Source organism: Ostrea edulis, chromosome 7 (assembly GCF_947568905.1).
Source record: "Ostrea edulis chromosome 7, xbOstEdul1.1, whole genome shotgun sequence".
Lineage (NCBI taxonomy): Eukaryota > Metazoa > Mollusca > Bivalvia > Ostreida > Ostreidae > Ostrea > Ostrea edulis.
In genome coordinates this window covers 62491451-62508245 of record NC_079170.1, presented here as the reverse complement: position 1 = coordinate 62508245, position 16795 = coordinate 62491451, and the positions used below count along the sequence as shown (strand labels likewise).

The 16795-nt window shown below is 34.8% G+C and overlaps 2 protein-coding genes across 6 annotated transcripts in view; one reads left to right on the top strand and one right to left on the bottom strand.

The window, feature by feature from the left end:
- Window positions 1–7457: 7457 nt before the first annotated feature.
- LOC130048403 (uncharacterized) overlaps window positions 7458–16795 on the top strand; it is a 42180-nt gene continuing 32842 nt past the window's right edge. For 4 of the 5 annotated variants that reach the window (XM_056145060.1, XM_056145063.1, XM_056145061.1 and 1 more), the window contains exons 1-4: window positions 8002–8070; window positions 8256–8415; window positions 15365–15427; window positions 16690–16782. In XM_056145060.1, coding sequence (XP_056001035.1) covers window positions 8413–8415; window positions 15365–15427; window positions 16690–16782 — 159 coding nt within the window. In that variant the 5' untranslated portion in view covers window positions 8002–8070; window positions 8256–8412. Of the gene's footprint in view, window positions 7576–8001; window positions 8071–8255; window positions 8416–15364; window positions 15428–16216; window positions 16783–16795 lie in introns of those variants that run through there. The other variant, XR_008797175.1, reaches the window with a different exon arrangement.
- On the bottom strand, window positions 10373–15065 carry LOC130048368 (uncharacterized). The gene has a single exon (XM_056145013.1). The coding sequence runs from the start codon at window positions 13782–13784 to the stop codon at window positions 11922–11924; it is 1863 nt and encodes a 620-aa protein (XP_056000988.1). The 5' UTR covers window positions 13785–15065; the 3' UTR covers window positions 10373–11921.

Sequence of the window (16795 nt, the reverse complement as noted above, 5' to 3'; positions counted from 1 at the left end):
GTTAAAATGAAAAATCATTCTGATCTACATTACTTTGTTCCAACTAGATCTGGCGACATAATTTTATTTTTTCATCTATTGTGACGTCATGTCCGTGTTTATGTGACGTAGGCTATGGATTTAGCAAGCTCAATCGGAACTCCTCGAATGTCTCGCGCACTCGACATAGATCTCGGATGTAATATGATGGCATCCATGAGCGAATTTGATGCATTGTCAATTGTGACGTCACAGCAATGCATCAAATTCGCTCATGGATGCCATCGTATTACATCCGAGATCTATGTCGAGTGCGCGAGACATGCGAGGAGTTCCGATTGTTAGTAAGCTCCATAGTAAAGTTAGGATTTTTCTAACTTCAAGCCCGATCCCTAAAGCTTACGGCAATCAATGAAAGTGGTTTTTAGCTATTTGAAGTTTTAATGTTTTAAACTGTTTTTCAAAAACCACCTTGTAATATTTCTTGAAATGGTAATTTAGTAATGTAAATGATGAATGCAACATGTTTGCAGAGATAGGAATTTTAGACACCATTTTCTAATATGCATTTTTTCAAGGTTTTTAACCTAGAGGGGGTCATTGGGCTCTCAAATTATCCGATACCCTATCTACTTCTTATGTCAAATGATTGCTGGAGTGTAAAGGTAAAACATATTGAAATGTTTAAAAAATCTGAAGGTTTTTGAAAACACAATTTTCCGGATATGGTAGGCTATGATTAGTCAAAATTTGACTACTATACGTGCATTTCATCACCTTGAAACCAAGAACATGGTTCAGCAGATAAAAAATTATTGAAAACAGTCAAATGCAATACATGTTCTTCAAATCATATGAAAGAAACATATTTCTATCGTTTAAATAAAGACAGTGCCTTAAAATGTATGTATATTAACACTGCTTGTTTTAAAGTGATGTGTTCTATTTTTAGAAGTGGCTGTACTCTGGGAAAAGCCGCTAAACATATTTTCCTTCGGGAATTTGGTCAATATCCTCGACAAAATACATGCAAATCATCGTAGTTTGCATTACAAGGAATTGAAACTGCAAAATAGATTTCAGCAGTTCTTTTTTTTTTTTCATCCTTTCTTTTGTTTTTTGATTTGACACGGAAAAAACCCCAAAAATTTGTTTTATTGATTCTTTTTTTTTTTTTTTTGGTTGCTTTTAAAAAAGGAACTCTTACCATTTAGATCCACCACTGTCACGGGTGTGGCAGGTGTCAAAACGTAGACATGACGTCACACATCGTCTTACCCTGTCTTTCATCAATATTGCACTTCGTTAAACATAAGCTGAATGGTGCACTTTATTTTGGAGCTATGAGAATACAAGATTGGGATGAGAATCTACGTAAGTTCACAATCTTAGTTCAAAGTGTGACTGCGAAATTTCAGCCATTTTTGACAAGGGACTTCTGGGATTGGCGTCAAATTTTTTTCTTGTTTAAAAAGGTTCAGATTTAGCTCGGATTATTTCGAGCTTTAGGCATTAGAGCTCGCAGTCCTGGACATGTCATTGCTGGTGATGTTGATATACCTCAAATCACTTATTCTAAACGGTCCTAAATACAGAGAACCTCGGTCTATCAATTAGCGACAGAACTTCATCTGTCTTATGAATTCTTTCGAAGATTATGCCAGACAATGGACTAAATATGATAAAGAAGAACTTGATAATTGTCAGAATGGATTAAAAGTGTAAGAGGAATTTTAAAATCTCGCATTAGACACATCAAAATAAAAGTATGTACCATCTATTCTTCTGTGTTAAGTAAACTAGAAGTGATAAAAGAATACATTCGAGTTATTTCCCTTTGACGAACTCTCGTACAAAGTAAGGCGCAAAGCAACTTGTTTACATGCGGGAGTGGAACAAATATTCATCACTGCATAAGTAAATGTAATTGGTATTTTTCTCATACGCTGTTTCATCACCTGAATTTATCTGATACACAAACTAAGTAAGTAATAAGTATTCAGGAAGTAATTAAATACATGGAATTCTTATTATATCACGTAATTTCGTTGGTCGTAGGTATCATATCCAGGATATTAGTTTCAAATATGACATTGTTCTTATGTTTCTACTTTAGTAAAACATTTCTTTCGATAGTATTTTGCATTTCCTACAATTACATATTTAAAGAGAAGCAGCTTTTAATGCATTTTATCGTCTTCCTCACTGACTGTAGGTTCACTCTGTCCCACTTAGGCATTCAAAGTTCTACTAAATGTCCTCCTACACAGGGGAGCTCTTATCTCGAAACTGGCGTATTAGATAGGTTACATGAGGAATATGTTTTGGTTCCAGCTGACAAAGCTTGTAACAACATTGTCTTTGTAAGGCTCATTATTGCAACTCCATCTTATGCGAACGTGACATTAATTCCACTTTTGGTAATCGTACTTATACTCCAACTGCCCTTTCAAAAGATGCAATTCTTCAAAACCATGCTTCAGATTTAGACACATTTAATATCCCAGTCAATGGGTCGGGTTACCGTGCCTATACTGGATTCCTAAACTTCATAAAAACCATTACAAAGATACATTGCTGGATGCAGTAAGTGTTCTACGAAGCCTCTATCTTTGCTCCTCAAGAAAACAGCTGTGAAGGAGAAACTTCAAACGTACTGTGCCACTACATATACCAGAAGTGTTGTACTAGTAAATTAAATGTGGATTCTAATAAATTCTTTTAGAACTTTTAGGAAATTTGAAATCACAGACCATTTCTAAAATCAACATCAAAACGTACGACTTTTAAACACTGTACACGACCATTCCTTACGATAAATTAAAGACTACACTTTTTGACATCATAGACGGTTGCTTCTTCAACAAAAATGGAAAATGCAAATATTCATATCTAGTGATCAGTCATAAAAAAAATATTCTATGTTAAACACCACTCTGATTCCACGCACAAGTAATCAGAAATTGAAATAAAAAATGTGCGAGAGTTCCTCATTGACAATATCTTCGTGGTCTTTGGTGATCAGGTCTTCCAACAGTCTGTTGGACCTATGGGCACGAATTGTGCTACTTTGTTAGCTGACCTGTTTTTATATTCATATGAACCAGAATTTATTAAAAAAAAACTTGTACGTGAGAAGAAACAATCTCTTGCTGTGGCCTTCAATTTGACATTTAGATAAATAAATGATGTTTTATCTATTAACAATGCTAATTTTCATTCATATGTCGATTCCATGTATCCCTCTGAACTCGAAATAAAAGACACCACAGATTCGTCCACTTCTGCTTCATACTTAGATATTTTATTGAAAATATATATTAACGGCAAACTAACAACTCAACTTTATGATAAACGGGATGATTTCAGCTTCTCCATCGTCAACTTCTCACATTTATGTAGCAATATTCCAATATCACCTGCATATGGTGTTTATATCTCTCAACTGATTCGATTGAAGGTTCAGGGGTTTCAAAGTCTGGTTTAAAGTCAGCATTTCGCAAATTTTATGGTCGTTATAACAAACTAGTTTGCCAATACAACTTATCATTGGGTCAAATGCTGTCTGATTTGTTTCATACCGATTGTTAGGCCGTTCTTGGCACACTGATTTTGACAACGGATAACTCCGTTTACCTGATCAAGATATAGGGATCACGACGGGTGTGACCGGTCAACAGGGGATGCTTACTCCTCCTAGGCATCTGATCCCTCCTCTGGTGTGTCCAGGGGTCCGTGTTTGCCCAACTCTGTATTTTGTATTGCTTATAGGAGTTATGAAATTAATCACTGTTCGTTATCTTCACCTTTCATAATCAATTATGGGTATCCGACGATGATGCCCCCCCCCCCCACCCACCCCCATTAAACTTTTTTTTTTTTAATTTTTAATAATATGTCAACAAACATTCTGTAAATAGTTCATGGTATATCTTCATAATATACATGCAGTATAGAATTACAGTAGTGTTTATTTCTATCAGAGAGAGAGAAAGAGAGAGAGAGAGAGCTATGAAAAAAATTGATTCCATCTGTTCCAAAGGGCATCAAATTTTTCCGTATCGCCATTTTTATAAGAAACGAATTTTTGTGTTTCATAGAATAACTTTAAAAATGCTATTGCAAAAGTCACACTCAAATTTTTCTCTGTACACCTTGCTGTATAAATATAATACTTTAACCAAGGGATGAGAATATTTTGTATACCCTTGTTTTTCTCAAGGATGCCTACTATAAAAGACTTTTTTGTAAAGACTAGTTGACAATTTGTTTTCCTTTTTAAGTAAATTTCAAAATCAGCTAGAAATGATTGAGCACAATTACATTCCCATATTATATGTTCTATTGTTTCCTCCTCATTGTGACAAAAGGTACACATTTCTGAGTTCCCTTTTTTTTTTTTAAAAAAATGAAAAGGAGTTTGTTGCTAAAATTTTATTAAGTACATGTATTCTATATTGGAACCATTACAGTTTACTATTTTTTGTTATTATGAAAGGTGTTTTGTGGATTATTTTCCACTCAGTATTATCTTTTTCTAAGAGTTCATTCCATCTTGTTTTGCCTGTTGTCACAGTGGAATTTTTTGTTGAGAATCTTATAAAAGCATTTGGATTTTTTTTTACATTTCAGTACATTGTATATGTGTGACATAATAAATGGATTTGCCAACTTTTTAAAACTTTTGTTTTTGGAAGACTTTTTAATCCAAGTCTTTATTGCATGAATGATGCTTCCATATTCTAAGAAATTAATTTTCACATTCGGATAAGTATCACAAAAAGTTTCACAGCTAAAAAAAAAACAAAAAAACCCTACCATCTCCTTCAATAATATCATTTATGTGTCTAATGTTACTGTCAAAGACTTGTTTATTAAAAAAAGTTTTCCTACCAATGTGAATCATAAGATTATAAAATAGAGGTGTATCTGCAGTAGTATTTGATTCTGTACAAGCATTTTGTAGTTCAATCCAGGATTTGAATACATCTATCCAAAAGTTGTTTTTCAAGGATTCCATGAGTAATTTGACATATTCAATCCCACAAGAAATGAACCTAGTTTGTTCAAAGCCAGGTATTAAGTTATTTCCCCTGTTTGTAGAAATAAGTTGTCGTATCCAGAATAATTGCATTGATGCTATGAAATATTTTAGATTAATCATCTTTAGACCTCCATCTTCATATTTCTTAATTAAACTTTCAATGAAAATTGACAAACTTAACGAAATCTTCCGATGTTCGTATATTGCACAGTGTACGTGTAGTTGCTGACTGTGCACCGACAGCAATGTAGACTACTGTATCGTATCAAACTCTGCTAATATTATTAGAATTAGATATTATACCACTGGGTTTTTTACCCATTCAAAGGTTACAGGCTGAGTAAAGCTTCGCCGTGAAGGAAACCGGAAATTTTATCGATTGGTGACTTATAGTTTGTTTCATACATTGTAGTGGTCGTCATCAGCTTGAAGATTAACAATCCCCGAGTCGAATATCTTTAGCTTACCTGAGTTGAAGGCTCAGGAGACCTTTTTTGATCAAAATAGTTTCCTTGTCTGTTGTTTTAGTCATTGAATAGACTTTTCACAAATCATTTTCATCTGTAACATACAGGTCTTCGTGTTGATAAAGTTAGCGCTATAAATCTACGCAGCTATCTCCAGAAATGTCCTACTTACAACATAATGCTGTCGCTAGCATTTATCTCTGTGTTTTGTTTTTCTGGTTCGAATATTTTTCGTTAAATTTAAAAGAAATATATCTATAAGAAAAACCACAAATTTTGATACAAATACATTGCATTTGAGAGATCAGGATTCGTAAAAATATTCCGGACACTGAAATTTCAATCTGTGAAATTTTTGCGTGTCGCAAATGCGCATTTCAAAATTATCAATTTTGATATTTGTTCAATTATAAGATATTTCTTATGTATTCATATCAATTTATTGTCAGTAGAATTATTTCAAAACCAAATAAAAGTTAGACATTCTTCCTGCTTTCCCCTCGTATAATATCTTGTCGCTTAAACGGTCGTGATTTCCGTAACCTGCGCTTCATTTGAAAATGACAAAATTTATTTAAGAGAATGTTTATACTTTTTAAAATACTGTATTGGCTAGTCGTTTCATGTGAGAATAAAACTGTTACACTTTTTACAGTCAAACATGCGTGGAATTTTACTTTTAGGATATAAAAAAAAATAAGATTGACGCATTTGAAAGTCTGACTTCGTAACGCCGATTTAAACGCTATTTCTGATATTTGACAAATTTAATGTGGTTTCGGGAATGCGGTATTTTAAAACAAACCACACTAATTCATGGAAAATCATGACCACATCAAGAGACCAGTGCAACAAAAATGGCGGAAAACCCTGACCGGCGCAACGTGTGACTCCCGTAACGATATATCGGACTCGGCCTGCCATCTATCATGACGTATATTTGTTTGATTTGATGTTTTCCGCCACACTCAACAATTTTTCAGTTATCTGGTGCCGCCCAGTATTTCTTGGTGGAAGAGAGAACCCATATACAATGCAATCTAATTAAAATCAGATCTTCCATCCGCTCCCCAGTTTTCGATACGTCACGTGGACGACGTATCCAAAACTGGGGAGCGGATGGAAGATCTATCTTTAATTAGATTGGATACAATGTACCTGGGAAGAGACCGCCAACCTTCCGAAAGTAAACTGGGAAACTTTCTCACTTACCGGCGGGAGCGGGATTCGAACCCGCGCCGACCAGAGGTGAGAGGCCGTGGGATTTTGAGCGCGATGCTCTCACCACTCGACCACGGAGGCCCTCATGACGTATGTATGTAGTGAACAAGGCGGGACGAAAGTTTAACAGGTAACGAAAATTTAAAATGTTTGAATACAGTGAGAAAGGTTAACGAGGGTTCGTTAAGCTATGGGAAATTTGCAAATTACTATACATGATATTTTCGATTTTAGGTATTTTCATTTGCAAGAGGTATTTCCGTGATGAAACATTGAAAGTTCACATCGAATAAACACTCATTTGATATTATTTAGGATGTTTTGCTGTAGAGTTATGTATGTCACTCCTGACATTGTCAGGATAAAAATTAAATGTAACATCACATATTCTAGGCAATGCTTTCTCTTTAATGATTGTTTATAATCAACGTATTTTTAATTCAAAATAAATGAAACTTACATGTACGGTATAAAATACTGGAGGATACTTAATATACAATTTCATGTAGAATTGTCTTATAAAATGTATATGTATTAGATATTACTAGTGTTGTGAACTATTTGCACTAAATTGACCTGGATGGTTCTGGAAAGTGATGTTTATTTCATTGACACCTGTGATCGAGATTGTTCTAGACTCCGTGTTATTTTTAGTAGAAAGATTACGTAATGGTTACATCACTGTCTTTCAAAATTGGACTAGAAAATTTCATTTCTATCATATATACACTGAAATTCTTAGGATAAAAAAAGCTCTGGTTAGACACTTTATATGCGTTTGGATTTATTTCACTGGGAACTACGATTTTGGACTTACTATTTTGTGTGTGTGTATATTCTGTTTGGATTTATTGTTCAAAAACTGTAAGTTAATATATTGCTATTGTAACAATTTTCTATCAATTATTTATTATAAATCTTAATAATTGTTTAATTGCCTTTTGTTAGTAAATTCTGCTGCGCTATATTAAGGGTTTGTTCTGACCAATAACACTAGAAAAATTAATTTTTGTACTTTAAAATTCACAAAGTGGTTGAAAAACAGATTTTGATTAATATTGTTACGGTTCATGAACTTAACTCATAGAAAAAACTGCTTTATACTTATACGATATTTGACTTGATAGCAGATGTAACTTTAAAATTATCTTATTAAATCCACATCATTAGGTACGATGTTGGGGTTTTCATTCAGACCATAGACATATAACGGATGGACCGCTGACTCATTTTCGCGCCAATTATATTCCTGTTTTCGCAGCGCCCTCACCGGGAGGCATATATAGGACTTCCTGTTATATGATGGCAAGTGGAAATTATAGCTTCGATTTGGAATTAAGCGCCCTATTTGAGGCCGAGGTAAATACTTCATATCAAAGTAATGATTATGAATACGATTAACATTTTTACCCTCTAAAATTTACATTATACTTGTTTTTATTGAATTATTTCGATCGGAATCCCCCACTTTCAGTGAATCTAAAAGTTGAAACACGTTGTGACGTAATTTGTAAATATAAAATAAGTTTGTGTTTGTTAATAAGGATTTCGATGCAGACACTCTTGATGAACAGCCAATGCCTGCAATTTCTATTGTCAATAAACATGTGGAGGACTTAACCGTGGGGTTAGCACAAGGTGTCATTCTTGACATACAAAGTGACGAGATATTACCTGATCAAACAATACTCGGATCTATAAATGGTAACTTAATTTGAAAAGAAAGAAACAGTTGTATCAATATTTTATGCTTTTGATTTATTCAACATAATGTTATTATATTTAGTTATTTTCCCATTTCAGCTTTGATCAAGCATAATCTTTACAATTTTAAAAACTTTAACTTGTTCATGCTGTTTGTTTTTCTGTGGCATTTGATAAAAGTATACATATCTTGGCTTCAATAGTTGTAATTGTCAGTTTTGTACTTTAATCACTGGCTGCATTCTGTTTCATTAAGAAGGGGAGATATAAATCTTGATATGTGTACACATTAAAAATCTGCAAAGCCGCTTTCAAGCAAAGATGGAATCAATAATATATCATATCCTTTTAACAATTGTTGTTTCATTATATTGTTTTCAAATGGTTCATTTGTATCTTCATTATCATTGTTCATATAAAATTGATGAATAGTAATCATGTGGACCTCAAAAGATGTCATGATACACGTTAGCTGCTGTCTGTTCTACTATGTGATAACATGAATCATAACAACTATATATGGAAATGCTTTCTGCTATTCAATACTTAGAAAAGGAAAAGGTTAAACGGATTTATTCACATCAATTCATGTAGTTTAGTATTGCCATTTGCAATATATAAAAAAAATTATTTATACAATATCTTTACAGCTGTCCAATTGGTTCCAGCTTTAAAACCTCTTAACAACATATATGCGACAGAACTTTTCTCTTTTATGAGAAAATCATAATAGATATGTCTCCTTGTCAATCCACCACAAAATCAAATACTGTCAGTTGTAGGATTTTGAAATCAGAGGAAAGAGATATAATTGCATACATTGCAGGCTTATTGCTATTTCGGTGCAAACACGGGCACTGGAAGTTAATGTAAATATATAGTATGTGCATGTATAAAAAAGGAAGGGTAGGACACTCTTTTTGAGGCAAATTCGGGTTTGGGTTATTGTGGGCGTTTTTCAAACGGCCTGACGCGATGAATCGTTGACATATACCTTACTTTCAATATATGTACGGTTTCTTTCCGTTTCAATGCCGTTCATTCGAAGAAAAAGATGTTTTTACACCTCCAAGTGCCTAAGAATTTCGCTAGACTGTCTTACTTCCGATTTAATCGCACTGAATCGAAAGGTAAGTTCTGATAGGTCAATAATAAATTTGAAGTCTGAATTGACACACGTTATCTAATCCATAAATACATATGTAGAGAAATTAATTCTCAGGATTATTACTTCATGATGGTGTTAGAGACTAGTGGTTAAGTACATGAGCCATGTTTGTTTTTATAGTTCAAATATTCTTATCGTTATTTCACAACCAATAAGAATATGACATAAACTTATAAATGTTTATCACATTGACCAATCAGAACTTACCTTTCGATTCAGTGCGATTAAACCGGAAGTAAGACAGTCCAGCGAAATTCTTAGGCACTTGGAGGTGTAAAAACATCTTTTTCTTCGAATGAACGGCATTGGAACGGAAAGAAACCGTACATATATTGAACGTAAGGTATATGTCAACGATTCATCGCGTCAGGCCGTTTGAAAAACGCCCACAATAACCCAAACCCGAATTTGCCTCAAAAAGAGTGTCCTACCCTTCCTTTTTTATACATGCACATACTATATATTTACATTAACTTCCAGTGCCCGTGGGTGCAAAAGGAAATTTAGTTCATGTCCTGAAATTGAAAAATGCATAGATAAACTTACTGATGAGGATGGTACAACTAAATTGATTTGAAGTTCCGACTTGCTTTGTCTTTGAATTGTGGCATCCCAAAATACAGCAATGTTTTCCACCCATTTTACGGATTTCAGTGCATCGCCATATTGTTTACATCATTTCTATGCCTCCCGGTGAGGGCGCTGCTAAATTCGGAAGATAATTTTCCATTCGGAAAATAGTTTTCCTTAAACGAAATGAAAAGCATAAGTCTCAATATACCTGGCGAATTGCCAATACGAAGCTAAAGTGACCAGGGTTAAAATGTAAATATGTTAAAAGAGTATTTTATAGAATTTAAATAGTTTCATTGTAGTTGATATCTGTATTAATATAGGGAGGTGACCATTCTACATTGATCTGGTGCCTTTTAATGGGATTCGAAACTGTGACTGTGAGATGTAGGAGAGTTTGACTTGTAGATGGGTACTTCTACTTTCACTTTAAACGGTAAGTTGAAAACAGCATGATACATCTTTGATGCAAAATATCTCGAAAAGGAATCAAGGACCCTATTGCAAATTTGGCCTTGTTGGAAATGTTAGGATTTTTGCTAAAAGTTGAAACCTGTCATTATACTGTGAAAATTTTTTGAGGGGAATCACGAGGGTTTGAAAATGGGTCGATTCTCATCATTTTTGGTGACATTTTACTCTCAGGATGACAGGTGCTTGAGTGTATTTCAACCCATTACCAGGCTAGCAGTAGGTGTCATCATGGACCTTCAAAATCTTTCATATGTGTACTTTCAAGATGCATATACATTATGTGAAAAAATTGGTTGCCATGGTAACAAAATATGAAATTAAAAAAATGGCCTCATGGAGGCGAATTTTCCTCCATTTTCTGGTAGTTTGAGACCTTAAGCACAAGTCACCATGAACCTTGGATTTCTCCAGGCAAGAATATTTGGGTTTTTTGTCTATAAATATGGATGTTTATGCTTTAAATATGAAGTTTATACTCAATATTATTGATCATTTTGAAATTGAAGGTCATTGTTTAGTAAGTATACTATGTCTGAAATATTTTCAGCATTGGTCTTGACTCAACGCGAGAAATTTTTTCTCAGTCGTAAATTTTCTGCGAAAGTTTTTCATCATGCTGATGATGATCTGTGTCATCTATGGACTGGATCAGTGTCTCGTGACGGGTATGGTTACCTACAAATTGTGTTGCGTGGTAAGAGGCGGAAACTTGCCGCACACCGGCTGTCTTATTTTATTAGGCAAGGGTTTCCCAGGCTCAATCCACACATGCATGTGTCACACTTGTGTCACAATAAATTGTGTGTCAATGTGGACCACCTGTCTCTGGAACCTGCTCCTATTAATTTATCTAGGACATCTTGTGTTCGACGCAACACATGTTTGGGTCATTCCGGATATGGGAATTGCAGATTTTAGGTGTTTCCATGTTCGAGTTATGGTAAATTACACTTTCCAATTGCTGTGATTATTTCTGAATTCAGTATTCTGTTTTGTTTGTTTATACTACTAACTTGTATCATTTCTCCTTGAATTACAGAGCATTGTGTGTCTGTCTGTGTGTGTGTGTCTGTCTGTCTGTCTGTCTGTCTGTCTGTGTGTGTGTGTGTGTCTGTCTGTCTGTCTGTCTGTCTGTCTGTCTGTCTGTCTGTCTGTGTGTGTGTGTGTGTGTGTGTCTGTCTGTCTGTCTGTCTATCTGTCTGTCTGTCTGTCTGTCTGTCAAAAAGAAACAAGAAATGAAAAAGCTCCAAAATGTTTCAATTTTTATTCATTTTTATTAACAAAATTCATTTCATGTTGCATAAGGATTCCTCCAGTATGTGTGATCCACTGTACCATTGGAGAACACTGATTTTTCAAAAACTTTTCGGTATGTCTTTCGCATTCTGGCATGAAATCGTCTCTGTTTAACTTTCTTCCTACTTTGCCTTTCTTTATAGTACTTGGCAAGGCAGTCGAGACGGGACATGTGGAGACTGAAAGGGTGTTTCGAGCCATACCTGATGCCCAGCCGTTTAGCCAGAATGGAGGTCGACCTTCCTGTACATTTTGTGTCGGAATGGACGGCCGAATGACATAGTCCTTCAAAGTTCTTGGGCCAATTAGTGTTCTTTGGAGCCACTGTGAAGCAACGATGGTGGATAGATTCCACTTTATTGGTATTAGTAAGTTGCTTCAATTTGCTCATGCTGGTTAAATCGGCGAAGCGGGTAAGTTGTGATATTAACTTCTCTTCGTCGTTTGGTGTCAGTACGAGATATTGATGCCGAGGAAGACTTCTTAACACTTTCTGCACTGTAGACACACGACAAAATACCGAAACAGTTGAGCATAGTTGGTGATTTCCAGTGAAACACGGTACAATGTTTATAGCTGCTTGCTTTATTTTCTGGAGGAAGCGGCTTGGTGTTGAAATTGATTTCTTCCAACGAATAATTTCAAAGTAAAGCCGTGACCTTATTGCTCGGGAGACATGTCTGCAAAATGTGTCACTGTCCAGCCCATCAATGAATGATTTTAATTTTAAGTTTTGCAATTTTTTTTGTAAATTTCTTAATTTATGAATCAGGCAGTGGAAATGTGAGATAGATGGTGAGAATTCTCTCACCACTTTCTCAACTTGCCCACATTGGTCACTGGTCACTGACCTGATTGACAAAATATTTTCATTTTGAATTGAGTTCAGATTGACTTTGGCCGAATAGCCTTCAGAAGAGGCAATAGATTTATCAGTGGCGTAATTTTTTGAACAGCCCTGATGATCGCATTTGCCCCTCCTGGTGCATGTCTTGTTGCAAATGTTCAATGCTACAACAAGTTTGCGGCTTGTGCAGCATTCGGCCACAGGAGTGATGGACATCGTTCCAGCTTCCATCCCAGACTGTATCCGGTTGTTGTAGGAAGTGTCCATTTCTAGGTCCACTTCATTGCCTTGGCCTTTCAACTCCTGAACTCTTCTTACGTAATCTTGATTCTCAAGCATCGATTTCTTGTTTTCCTCCTTCGCTATGTCAGCTGCTTCACTTAAAACTCTGTTTAAAGTTTTCAGTGATGGCGGCTTCACGTTTAAACAAGCCAGGAGGAACTGAACATCAGATGGGCCCATTTTCGTTTTTAGCATTGGCAGTGCCAGAGCAGAGTGCATGAGACATTTATGGTTTTTGCCTTTGTCATAAAGGCTCACCATATCAGTCTCATATTTACAGTTTAAGCACTTTGCTGAGGCAGATGTCCCCAAGTTGGATGTCTGTGAGATTTCTAATTTCATTTTCGGTTTTTTACAAATTCCAAAGTCATGATTGTCTAAAAAAATTTGAAACAGATTATTTGTTTTTTCCAGATTGATGATGTGGTTTTCATGGAAATTTGATGGGTCTTCAGATGTCCTCTGGCTCGATGTACCAGCTGGCCGCAGAAGCATCGGGGCAGCAATGTTTGTTTCCCCTCCATTGAAGTTGATTCCCTGATGGAGGGAGTGTGAGGGGCGTACAATTGGATTACTACCTCCGACTTCGCTGATGGAAGGGGAATGGTTTGTTTTTCTATTCTTCCAAAAGGTGTTATTTAAATCAAAGTTAAAATGTTTCCTCTTCCTCCCCCTTCGTTTTGCGGTAGGATTCATTAACTCACTCATCACTGTTTCCCAGTATTTCATCTACACAGACTAGCTCAATTATGACGTCACAATAGACAGCTATGACGTCATCATTGATTGGGATGCTTGCTCTAGTTTTTTTTAGAGTTATTGTTCTTGGCAAATTTAATTCCTCTCACTCCTCTCACTCCCCTCTCTTATTTTGGCCTACATTTACTTATTAGGTAAAAGTAGGATATCAAAGTCATTTATTAAAGATGTGATATTATAGACAAAGCAATTTTTAGGGCAAATTCCTTATTGAAATAAGTTTGAATTGACTTGAAATAACAGAAAACATAGACTCTCCAGGATTGCTCATGTTAACATCCTTAGAGGCCATTTCAGTTTGTTTTTTTCTACAACTTCCTTTTTATTTCACATCAGATTTCTTAAATACAATTTGGTAATATATTTGGGAATCAAAATTATATGTTTTTCACTCAATTCTGGGACTTTATTTCAATTTTCAAATTTACCAAGGGGAAGAACTCTGCAGGAAACAGTGATGTGAAGAGGGCAATTTTTGTTCACTCATTTCAAGACATAATTAACAATAACTCCCCATGTATGATACATCATTTTATTCGGAAAAACTTCAATTTTTAAACAGTGAAGGTATTTCATGATGTCGTAGAATTTCCGCAGTCTTTAAAGTCTCAATATACCTGGCGAATTGCCAATACGAAGCTAAAGTGACCAGGGTTAAAATGTAAATATGTTAAAAGAGTATTTTATAGAATTTAAATAGTTTCATTGTAGTTGATATCTGTATTAATATAGGGAGGTGACCATTCTACATTGATCTGGTGCCTTTTAATGGGATTCGAAACTGTGACTGTGAGATGTAGGAGAGTTTGACTTGTAGATGGGTACTTCTACTTTCACTTTAAACGGTAAGTTGAAAACAGCATGATACATCTTTGATGCAAAATATCTCGAAAAGGAATCAAGGACCCTATTGCAAATTTGGCCTTGTTGGAAATGTTAGGATTTTTGCTAAAAGTTGAAACCTGTCATTATACTGTGAAAATTTTTTGAGGGGAATCACGAGGGTTTGAAAATGGGTCGATTCTCATCATTTTTGGTGACATTTTACTCTCAGGATGACAGGTGCTTGAGTGTATTTCAACCCATTACCAGGCTAGCAGTAGGTGTCATCATGGACCTTCAAAATCTTTCATATGTGTACTTTCAAGATGCATATACATTATGTGAAAAAATTGGTTGCCATGGTAACAAAATATGAAATTAAAAAAATGGCCTCATGGAGGCGAATTTTCCTCCATTTTCTGGTAGTTTGAGACCATAGAGAACTCCCGAAGGAGTCAGCGGTCCCTCTGTTATATGTCTTTATATGCGTATGAAGAAATATTATGAACTCTGAACCCGATGTTTAAAACTACTTGTAAAGTATTTGTTAACGAACAATGAACAATAGAAATGAACCATAATTGATTTTATGTTTATATTGGTACAACGTTATTAAGTAACATTTATATTCTGTCAACTGTCTGAAAGAATATTTTATGTTCAATCTAATTAGAATTAGCTGCTTTTAATTAGAATGGTATTAAGTTATTTATTCTTTTCAAAATTAGGTTCCTTACAGAGAAGTTGACGTCGATCAGGCAGGCTTCTGCGCCAGACATCGACCGTATGTGGTATGCATTGAATTAGTACATTCATAAAAACTTGAAGATTTTGAATAATCTGTATTTGAAAAAGAATTTAATTAAAATTTGAAATAGACATATTTTTAACCTATCATTTGGTAGTAATCTCCGATGTGAAAATAGTTTTAAAGCAACAAAATGTAAGATCATTTATTATAGCTGTTTTATCATTTTTAGTCAAAAACTCGTAACCTCAAAGACGCTCTGTCCAAGGCAGGGCATATTGCTCTAAATGGGGTCCATTTTATTGACAACTAGTTATCTGATAAGAGTGATATCAATTTACGATGCAATTCACTATTGATAATGAAATACTTTGTTTTATCTGATAATAAGTATTAAATTACATTGTAAATGTGATCACTTTGTTTTATTTAGATTTTGAGGTAATTCAAAGATCCAGTCAAAGAGACGAGTGCAATTAATTAGACTTATAGATTTAAAATATACAAATCGTTTATCTAATACTCAACATGTTAATGCGAAATTTATCATGCTTTATCTAAAATAAATCAATCTGATATTTTGAAATGTCATATTTGGTCTATTACATAGAAGATATTCAATGCTTTGTCGTTGGATATATAGAATTTATTTCACGAATAAGACAAGGTTTTCTTCAATATACTTTTATGTTCACGAGTGCGAAGCACGAGTAAAAATATCAACAACAACAACAACAACAAAAATCCTGACAGTGTCTTACGAGTGAATGGGGGTGGGGGGTTAGAACATTGTAGAATGGTATTCGGGTATTTTTTTTCTTTTTTCAAATAGGCTCCTTACAGAGAAAGGTATGTCCCTGTCGATTAGGCATGGTGGTGCGCACATAATGTCCTAGGAACAAGTCTGTTTCTCGAATTTTTTAAAGCATTATTTTATATACATGTACTACAATGCAGTATTGATTGATTGATGTTTTCCGCCACATTCAACAATTTTTCAGTAATCTGGTGGCGCGCCGTTTTTTATTGGTGGAAGAGAGAACAATGCAGTATTGAAATGCGTGCATCTATATCACATTTTTACACTCGTTCAACGAGACTTTATTTTCCGACCGCTGATTGAGAACTCCAAAGAAAGGAGGGACCTAGTTTGTGTTAATATAAATGTAATAGTTTTAACGGAAAATTACAGATCTACATGTAAACACAATAAAATATATTTTAAAAGACAATGAATAATTTGAATGTTGTATATTTTCCTTTTATCAAGACTTTTATTTTTGTTTACAACATATTGATGTGTAGGTAATCATTAAACTGGTCGTTGAATCAGTAAAGAAGCAGCTGTCCGTACAGGAAAACATCCAAGTCCGGAAGCATCTGATCGACGAAATGGCGGTAAGCTTACCAA